Source organism: Lottia gigantea (genome assembly GCF_000327385.1).
Source record: "Lottia gigantea unplaced genomic scaffold LOTGIsca_28, whole genome shotgun sequence".
NCBI lineage: Eukaryota > Metazoa > Mollusca > Gastropoda > Lottiidae > Lottia > Lottia gigantea.
In genome coordinates, this window is record NW_008708898.1 from 2,133,097 (window position 1) to 2,143,185 (window position 10,089).

At 30.4% G+C, this 10,089-nt stretch overlaps 1 protein-coding gene across 1 annotated transcript in view; it reads left to right on the plus strand.

Moving 5' to 3' along the window:
* Nucleotides 1-130: 130 nt before the first annotated feature.
* LOTGIDRAFT_232383 (hypothetical protein) overlaps nucleotides 131-10,089 on the plus strand; it is a gene marked incomplete at its 3' end in the record, with an annotated part of 11,773 nt that continues 1,814 nt past the window's right edge. The window contains exons 1-28 of the mRNA XM_009056605.1: nucleotides 131-179; nucleotides 524-651; nucleotides 898-992; nucleotides 1,180-1,208; nucleotides 1,481-1,569; nucleotides 1,840-1,951; nucleotides 2,153-2,233; nucleotides 2,873-2,995; nucleotides 3,220-3,343; nucleotides 3,634-3,737; nucleotides 4,088-4,150; nucleotides 4,449-4,525; nucleotides 4,762-4,975; nucleotides 5,241-5,305; nucleotides 5,474-5,552; nucleotides 5,896-6,051; nucleotides 6,283-6,361; nucleotides 6,563-6,668; nucleotides 6,789-6,894; nucleotides 7,200-7,289; nucleotides 7,467-7,547; nucleotides 7,775-7,903; nucleotides 8,063-8,114; nucleotides 8,289-8,352; nucleotides 8,735-8,804; nucleotides 9,002-9,073; nucleotides 9,239-9,359; nucleotides 9,611-9,699. Coding sequence (XP_009054853.1) covers nucleotides 617-651; nucleotides 898-992; nucleotides 1,180-1,208; nucleotides 1,481-1,569; nucleotides 1,840-1,951; nucleotides 2,153-2,233; nucleotides 2,873-2,995; nucleotides 3,220-3,343; nucleotides 3,634-3,737; nucleotides 4,088-4,150; nucleotides 4,449-4,525; nucleotides 4,762-4,975; nucleotides 5,241-5,305; nucleotides 5,474-5,552; nucleotides 5,896-6,051; nucleotides 6,283-6,361; nucleotides 6,563-6,668; nucleotides 6,789-6,894; nucleotides 7,200-7,289; nucleotides 7,467-7,547; nucleotides 7,775-7,903; nucleotides 8,063-8,114; nucleotides 8,289-8,352; nucleotides 8,735-8,804; nucleotides 9,002-9,073; nucleotides 9,239-9,359; nucleotides 9,611-9,699 — 2,505 coding nt within the window. The 5' untranslated portion in view covers nucleotides 131-179; nucleotides 524-616. The remainder of the gene's footprint in view (nucleotides 180-523; nucleotides 652-897; nucleotides 993-1,179; nucleotides 1,209-1,480; nucleotides 1,570-1,839; nucleotides 1,952-2,152; nucleotides 2,234-2,872; nucleotides 2,996-3,219; nucleotides 3,344-3,633; nucleotides 3,738-4,087; nucleotides 4,151-4,448; nucleotides 4,526-4,761; nucleotides 4,976-5,240; nucleotides 5,306-5,473; nucleotides 5,553-5,895; nucleotides 6,052-6,282; nucleotides 6,362-6,562; nucleotides 6,669-6,788; nucleotides 6,895-7,199; nucleotides 7,290-7,466; nucleotides 7,548-7,774; nucleotides 7,904-8,062; nucleotides 8,115-8,288; nucleotides 8,353-8,734; nucleotides 8,805-9,001; nucleotides 9,074-9,238; nucleotides 9,360-9,610; nucleotides 9,700-10,089) is intronic.

A 10,089-nucleotide genomic window follows, 5' to 3' on the forward strand; every position in this document is an offset into this window, starting at 1 on the left:
ATTTATGATACTCGATTATCAAGCCTTTATTTTCCTGGCTTATCATTGGTTAATTAGATCTTCTCTATCCAATCAGGAACAGTTATCAGATATTATTACTTCCGGGAAGATAACTCCGAGGAAGATTATCATGGGCGATTTTGGAAATTTTTAGTTACGGAATCGTATCAGGCCTATAGGTTGATATTCTTAATATTCTATATTTACCGTTCATGAATTTTCTGCAGGCCTTTCATGAATGACATTTGTCTTAATAGTAGTTTGATCTCTTGATTTCGAAATAGACAGTGACATGCATAAATTAATACTGATGTGTAATGACTTGACATTTGTGATTTGTTGACATGGTGGTGCAATGTCATTTATACAATTCAGTCGGCATAAAATACACCCTCCTAAAATTAACTGCACTAAAAAAAGGAACAATCTTGTGATTAGATAATCTTATTTACCGGTATTTATCATTGATACAAATCATCTTATACCAAAGGGCCTAGTATTTGTATTTATTTTCTTTTATTAGTCTTAGAATTGAAAGTGATATCAAGAATTTTGAAGAATAGAAAATCCAAGAAATTCAGATAAAAAGGAAATTTTACAAGCCTTTCAAGTCAGAATGGCTTCAGAAGAAATTGACGATTCTCTTTACAGGTACGTTAACTAAGCTTACTTTTCATTTCATATCATTCATGTCTGATTCATACATTATCATATTTTATGAAGATCTATTTATCTATCTTCTACACCAATTGCTACAAATCCGCCTTAAAAATTTGACAATTTGGATCTGAAAAAGAACCCAAAATTTGAATTTATAAAAGAATAGATAGATGTCATACCTTTTCATTAGTTAAATATGGTGCAGACAAGCTGGATGTTTTTTTCATGTTTTTTCAGTCGCCAGCGATATGTTTTGGGAGATAGTGCTATGAAGAGAATGGCCCAATCATCTGTTTTACTATGTGGAGTTGGTGGATTGGGAATTGAAATAGGTATGCGATTCTTTTGTTGTTACTTATTTATGTTACTTCAAAAACTGTGTGACTTAAAAACCTAGTGTAATGATGTCAATAGACTAGCACAGACAGAAATTACTTCTGTGTAAAAACAATACAAATATCATGTAAATGATAAATTAAAATCTTTCCATTTCAATTTAGATTTATTTTGTAATTTCAGCTAAAAATATTGTTTTAGCAGGTGTTAAGGTAATTTTCGATTTTATTAGTTTTAAGACAAATGCGTTACCGGTAGGCCCTACTTTAAACGATCATATATTGTCTTAGTGTGAAATAGTTAGCAACTGTAAGTACCATACTGTACAATAAGAGTATTATTATAAGTATTATCTTTTGTTATATTACTGACATGGATAAAGATTTGAACGACATATAGAAGCGAGGAGCACATATAACAAAAACACAAGACGATATTATGGAATATAACAATATGGATAATAAAAGAGGTTTTTCTATTTCAGTCTTTAACAATACAAGATGATAAAAATGCCAGTATTGAAGATCTGGGCACTCAGTTTTTTCTACATGAGGCAGACATCAATAAAAACAGGTATTTATGTAATAAATTATCTGGATTAATTATTTATAAAGTTGGTAATTAGATTAGTGCAGGTGTTAATTGATTCAGAAGTATTTATTTATTTTGGTGTTTGAAAGAGCACCTAATGATAAAGGTATGACTGAAAGAAGTGACAATGTAGATAAATTCTAATGGCTTAACATCTTGTTTTACCTTTTTGTCTGAGCAGAAGGTACAAACCTTTCAAAACAGTAGCCATCATCAATTAAATTATAACTTTGAATGTTTGTTTTATGTCAGGGCTGAAGCTAGCAGTCATCACCTATCAGAGTTAAATCCCTATGTCAGTATAAAGACTTTAACACAGAAATTGGATGAGAAAACTGATCTATCTTACCTGAAACAATATCAGGTAAATAATTTGTATAAATCAATATCTTTCATTCATGTTTTATGAACTTTATTAAAATGGAGCTTTACATCCTAATTACCTTCTCTTTTTGTGCTCAACATAACCAGTAGATATGACTATAGAAGAAATTTTTTCCAGTCTAGTATATAATGATGTTCATGATTATTTTTGAAACTTCATCCTACATTCTTTTTATCTTAGTGCATAATATTAACAGAATCACCATTAAATGTACAGCTCAAGGTCAATAGATATTGTAGAAGTCAAAAACCACAAATACAGGTTAGTGAGCCAAGTTCTATTCATTCAACAGTTTAAAGGAACGCATCAGGGACACTGATAGAATTGATTTGAACTACTGTAAAATCTGATAAAAAATCACATGCAGTTCAGTATTTCTGACATCTTACTGCAAATGGGAATGATGCAAATAGAAGCCACATATGGCCAGATACACATAAAAAGTTTAGAAAACCTCTTTACAACTTCTCTAAGACATAAAATCTTCCAATGATTTGCTGAAACAAATCAAGTTTTATATCTTATTTTTCTGCACCATGTGGACTAATGAAGACGGGCACTGCCATGCAAGGTACAATGAGGGTAATTTTGCCAGGACAGCTGCATTAGCCACTGTTGAGGGTTCTTTTAACGACATAGCCTGTAACACATGGGGCCTCGGTTTATTGTCCCTTCTGAACGACTGAATGCTTATTCCATGTTAGCGTCAGCTTATCTTTTCTTCATCACTGACAGGGGGAAACCGGGTTGAAATATCCAAAGGTATCATCTCGACCTATGCCAGGATTGAACCCTTGACCTTTAGGCTAGTGAGCAAGCGTCTAACTCACTGAGCCACCGCGACTCCCTTTAGCAGAAAGAACAATTAAGTTTAATGTAATATTGTAATATGTTTTGTAGTTTATATCTAGTGATGTATTTGGTATATTGGGACAAGTTTTCTGTGATTTTGGTGATGAATTTGAGGTTATGGATCATAATGGTGAAGAACCTAAAGAAGTTTTTGTAGCTAATATTACTCAAGTAAGAAATCTTTATAATCTGAAATAATTATTCTTTGATACTTGAATTGATGAATCTTGAAAAAACTGACCTCTGACCTCATGAATTATTCTGATCTAGATAACAGCTATTTGCTAAGCAGATGTTAATCATACTTGCTTCCAACTGAGTTAAACCTTTGCCTTTCATATGTCAAAAGAATAGGCCCTAATTTAAATGAAGTACAATATTATATTATATTACAGGGATCTCCAGGTATAGTGTCAACATTAGATAATAAAGTTCATGGCTTTGAGAATGATGATACTGTGGTATTTAAAGAAGTAAAAGGAATGGATTGTTTGAATGGACATCAGTTTAAAATCAAAGGTATTCCTTTGTCTGATATCAGATATATATCTCATTTTCGGACCAACTCTCCTGTTGTTAGGATCTAACTTTGTTATGATTGTAATAGAATTGTGCTGTAGATAAGGCAAAGCTTTCTTATTGTTGATTTCTACATTATAATTGGAATACGGAAAATTGTAATTAGTGCAAAAATATTGAAATCTTAAACAAGATGATCAACTGGATAATACTAATCTATGATGCAAACAGAATTTTTGACTTAAAATCTCTGTTTAAGGAACTCTACTTCATATTTTTGTATATTACAGTGGAATCCCCATGTACATTTTCTATTGGTGAAACGAGTTTATTAGATGAATATAAAGGAGGAGGTATAGCTTCACAAGTAAAAATTTCTAAACATTTCAAATTTGTAAGTCAACTTATATAGAATTTTACTAATATTAAGAGTATGTGTGATTGAGAATGACTTTGGAACATGCTTATAGATACATATGTTATAACAGTTATATATAGAGATTCAACCTCAATGAATTTTTCAGTTTGTGAGCATGTACTTAACAGATTTCAACAAGAAGAAAATACCTTTTTTCCCTTGTTGAAATAAAGAATGGGCTTTGACAAAAGAGCAGTGTGCAGTTTGCATATTTCTTAAACAAAATTCTCAGTTTTGTTCTTGCATTTTAAGCTCTGTGATTTTCTGATGTTTTGACAATTTGGTGGTAAGGATGCTTAGATGATTACTTAGAATTTATATTTCAGGAAAGTTTAGAAGAACAGTTAAAAAACCCTGCATTATTACACCCTGATTTATGTAAATTAGATGTAAGTGTAGAACTTTTATCCAAATATGAAGTTAAACCCTTAAATGTAGTTGAGTGATATACTTAATGAAGTGGGATAATTAATGTAATTTAAATGATGTTCTTCTTTTGTCCAGTCTTATGTTCTTCTTTTGTCCAGTCTTCTGGATTTGAATTTGAATTAACCTTGAGACAACAATAATTTCTTGTGTTTCAGAATGTTGGCCATGCTCTCATTCCTTATATTGTTGTAATTTTTGGGAAACAGAAGTAAAATAAACTTGTTTGTTATATCACATATGTTAATTCATTTTTTTTAGGCTCCAGCAACTTGCCATCTGACTTATTACACATTACAAACATTTATACAGAAGGAAAATAGATACCCTAATGTATGGTAAGTTCATATTTATTCTTTAGTCCACAATATAGATATAATGTTGATGCAGCTTATTCCAACAAAGCTCATCTAAAAGAGTTCTATGGACAGATTTGACTCCTATTCCTATGTCGGGCAAATGATGTTTCTACTCAACTTATCCAATTTAAAACATAAACTTGTCCAAATCACTTTCTGTGTAGCCTACAATACGGTAAAATAGACAATGTTTCTATTTATTTTTCTGTTTGTAGGAGTGTAGAAGACAGTGAGAAGTTTGAGAATCTAGCCCAGGAATTAAATCAACAGCTGACCTCACCAGTAGATTGTATCAATAGACAGTTATTACGATCTATATGTTTTACAAGTCAAGGATGTCTACCTCCATTATGTGCTACTCTGGGAGGTTTCGTAGCACAAGAGGCACTGAAGGCTTTGACTGGAAAATTTACTCCTTTAAATCAATGGGTAAGCACTGGAATTGAGGGTTGGACATCATTTACAAATAGTCTATAGAAACAGGCAGAATTGTGCCAATTCTTTTAGTCATTCTTTTATCACCTTTTATATGTACTTGAACTTTTTATAATTATCAGTTAAGTTATATATTGAGTCTCATTGAGAATTTAGGAATACGTGTTCAATAAACTTGATTATTTTTTATATAACTGAGAGAAGGTTGATTGCAAAATGTTAAGATAAATTTCAATGACTGAGATGTTTTATTTTACAGTTATATTTAGATGCTATTGAAGTCATTCCACAAGATCCTCCCTCTCCACAATCTTTCCACAAAAAGTAAGTAATAGAAGGAATAAAATATAAATACATAAAGTAATCCAATGACAGTGTTGACTGATAACCACTACCGAATTGATAATTACCATTATCATGCCAAATGCATCCACCCTTAGATATATTGTACTGTAGGCATTTGTTTTCATTCATATATATTTATATTTGTAGAGGTGATAGATATGACTTATTTAGAATCTGTGTAGGAGAGGAGAAGGTGAAAGAATTAGCCAATACTAAATTATTTATGGTAAGTTTAATTGAAAAAAAAAGTATAGGGAATACCCTATCTAACAAAATATCTGTATCAAACTTTCATAGATCAAATAGATTATGTGACATATTCAAATGAATCTATTGTTTATGTTTTAAGCTATCATCATAGATTTAAACTGTTTGAGCTCTAAAGGGCTATATTTAGCTTAGACATTATTCCCATTATGTTAATTAACTCAATAAAGGAAAGGAGGTAGAGTGTGTTGTAAGTCACCCTTTCTTCTAAATATATGTAGTAAAATTTTATAGTCCCTTTCAAATAGATTATATAACATATTAATTTGGTAATGTTTTCCTTACCTTTACCATATTTGTAGGTGGGATGCGGAGCTATAGGCTGTGAAATGTTAAAGAATTATGCTCTTATGGGTATAAGTTGTGGAGAACAAGGGAAGATAACTATCACTGACAATGATCTCATAGAGAAATCTAATCTCAATCGACAATTTTTATTTAGACCAAGACATATCAGGGTAAGGGAATGTTGTACAGGTATTTTTTCATGAGATAAAATAAGAACAATCAATTCTGCCTTTTTTTTATCTTACTCGTATTACTTTTTGAATGTTGATTTCTTTTACAATAATCTACTGGCCTGCACCAAGATAATCTTTTGGTTCCATTTCGAAATGTTTTATGGAAGGAAAAGATTGTATGTTAACTAAAAAAGACATAAAATTTGTACTGATTTTATTATATTTTAGATGCCTAAATCTACTACAGCTGCTAAAGCAGTGTTAGAAATTAATCCTGGTTTAAAGATTGCAGCTCAACAACATAAAGGTAAGCTCAGCTTAGCGCTTAAAAAACATCATTATGAATTCTAGTAACAGTAGTAACAAACATACTGATGATGATGATACCTATATTTCTCATTATTTGTTAATACATGTATTTGATAACTTATAATATTAGACACAGTTCAAAATAGCTTGACATTGTGAAGATTTCTCTCTTGATGTGTTCCTCATATTTACTTTCCAGTTTGTCCCCAAACAGAAGACTCTATCTATAATGATGCATTTTTTGAAAGTCAAGATGTGATAGTGAATGCTCTAGATAATGTGGAAGCTAGAAGATATATGGATGCGTAAGAATTTACTCATTCATTTTCTAATCTAAGATTAATGATAAAGAGATTTTTGACTTGCTTCAAGTCTTCTGAGAATTTTACAGTATAAAGTGTTATGGAAATGTTTATATTTTTTAGTCGATGTGTAACCAATAAGAAACCATTATTAGAATCTGGAACTATGGGAACAAAAGGTCATGTACAGGTCATTGTACCACATGTGACAGAATCATATGGTAGTCAGGTAGGAGTCTTGCTGTTATACACTCAATCTATACCTTACCTTACCTTTATATTGGTTTTATGTGAAAAATGTTTGCTGAGACATTTTGATGTTCCCTATGAACTTGGTAGTTTTTGTTATGATTCCTTTGTCCTTGAAATAGTCATGAAATTAAGTATCTGTCTTTTTTTCATCATCATTGAAATGCCATTAGGAAATTCTATATTTATCAAATTGTCTCCCAAACAGAACATCTCTTACCTGAATTATATATCTATTTTTGTCCATCGTGACTATTAATATTGATGTATAAAATGGTATTGTAGAGAGATCCACCTGATGAAGATTTTCCCTACTGTACAGTTAAATCATTCCCTGCTACAATAGAACATTGTATACAGTGGGCTAGAGATAAGGTAAGCTTTAAACAATTGGTTTTATAATCTAAACTAAGAATGTTAACATGTCTTAATACTTATAATTGAATTGGATTGTTGTCTTTTAAAAGCTCTTATTCTTTTCATTTATTTCCTGTATTTAGTACCTATAGTAACCACAATAACATCAAATGATATCTTCTATTTTGTTTCCAGTTTGAACAAGTCTTTGTACAGAAACCACAAATGTTCAATAAATTTTGGGCTACGAATGGAGATATAGAGAAAGTCATAAAGGTGAGAAAATGTCTTTTAAAATGTCTCAATTTTCTCAATTACATGTTTATTATGTGTCTTAAATTGTCAACATGTGATGATTAGAGTTTAAATAGTATTTGCTAACATATTTAAGTGTGAATGTGGTCAATAGTCATCAAGGTATTCTAAAGTGATTTTTGGTTAAATTAAGATGCCACATCTACATTTTGGCAAAATAGATCTGTAACGGTACATTTTAATTCCAGAAATTAAGTAATGATGAAGCATTAGAAGGTTCAGTAAAAGTGAGTAAATCAGCCTATACCAAACCAACAACATGGTTACAATGTGTGGAACAAGCTAGAATCAAATTTGAAAAATATTTTAATCACAAGGTAATTTGTTTTGTTTTTTTTAGATATAGAAATTATAGAAATAAAGATATTTTCCCCATGAAATACACTTGGTCTTAAATAGCAATGGCCTGTTGAATTTTTACCAGATTTTTTTTTATCTAATGTAACAATTAATTATCTTCCATCTTTTTATTTCAGGCCAAACAATTACTCCACAGCTTTCCACTGGATACTTTATTATCAGATGGAAGTAAGTATGGCAGTAAATATATAGTTTATTGTATTTTGTTGTATTATTGAACAATGATTAGTAGACTACTGTATTCTTTTTGGAGATTTGGCATATTCACAGTTTAGTTGTTATTTATGTTCAATGTTCAATAAAACATGATTTGATAAATTAAAGAAAACTACTATATTTCAGGTCCATTTTGGCAATCACCTAAAAGACCACCTACACCAATTATATTTGATGCAGATAATCCTTTGTAAGTAAAATCATGGCAGATCTTGTTGTTCGACATTTGTTAAATTTTCAGAGACAAATTTCTACTTTCATTTTTATGTCTTATCATATGCTTCTATTACATACATATATATATATCTATATGAGATGAACTAATACAATTGATTGCTAACCTGAGATAGTATCCTACCGTATGAAAGTGAATACCGTACAGAATGGGCCTTATTATTCAAAAATCTTATTAAGGATAATTTTATTATTTCAGTCATCTGATTTGTCTTTCACTAAAATCTATTTTATTTTTAGTTTTATCATCCTACTAGATAACTTTATTTTAAAACTCTGGATTGATGTAGCTAAGTTTTGGTGATTAAGGGTGATAATTGATGATGTTTATTTTCTAGACATATGTTGTATATACAGAGTGCTGCCCGTCTACTGGCTGATGTTAATGGAATCTCATGGACACCAACAGTAAGTTGTAGATCTATCATTAATACTTTTTGTTTTTCAATAGCCTGATATCAGATATGAATTCAATTAAACTTTAAAAGAGAAAGAGGATCTGATTAAACTTACCACTTCATGGGATGAATTTCAATTTTTTATTGGAATTTGGAAAGGGTTCTTTTTGTTCTTTGTTTTTCCATAGACTTTGTTTTCTATTACAGGATGTGGATGTAACCTCTATCAAGAATCTGTTAGCTAATGTCAAGGTTCCTCAATTTATACCCTCAAGCAAGGTAAGGATACTGTGACATTCAGAGATCTATATCAAATTAAATATGGTTGTGAGAATTCTGTTGTTACTTGCTTACCTTTGCTATATTCTGTTATACATTGGCTTTGAAGATTAAGCTGTTGTTACTTGCTTACCTTTGCTGTTAATAAAGTTATTTATATTATAGAGAATAGAAACTGATGAGTCAGCTAGTAAAGGTCAAGAAGATTCTGTGATATCAGGGAATGAAGAGCAAGAAACTATTCAAAGATTTTCTAAAATTTTACATAATAACTCTAATATTCAAGGTAAAATTTATTCCATTAATAAGAATGGGTTAGTTAAGAAATCCTCTATGTTAAATCAAACTAATGTAATTAACTGATTAATAAGAACAGAATTTGTAGAGAGAAAAATAATTAACTACATAGTATTCAATTGAACATTATGACAAAATTTGGCTAATAAGCATTGTCTCTATATCCAAATAACTTGTATTAATTATGAGTATAAAATTAATCACTAAGAGTAGCTAGGTATATCAATGTGTATATTTCAGTATCTGTGATAACTGCTGATCAAAAGCCTATAGAATTTGAGAAAGATGATGATAAAAATAGTCATATAGATTATATTGCTGCAGCAGCAGTAAGTGTTCTTTAAAACTTTAAACACACAAATATTACTAGTGATTTGGAGAGAGCCAGTAGCTCTAAAACTTCTCTTTAAGGGAGTCAGCAAACGTCACGATAGTATATTTATTTCACTAGTACAGAAAAACCTAATGATTTAAAAAAAAAGTGTGGTGCAGTTGAATGGATGGGAGAAAAGAAATTTATTAACTAGACAAATGACATCACTATATATATCAAGCACCTTAACAAGCTCAGCTACAGACCTCACGAAAGTTTTTTTTATGGTTAATTCTTTCATGTGTTCATTATTTTTTCTTTTTTTTTTCAATTTCCTGTAGAATTTGAGAGCTGANATGTACAATATAGAGAAGAGTGATAGATTGAAGATAAAACGTATTGCTGG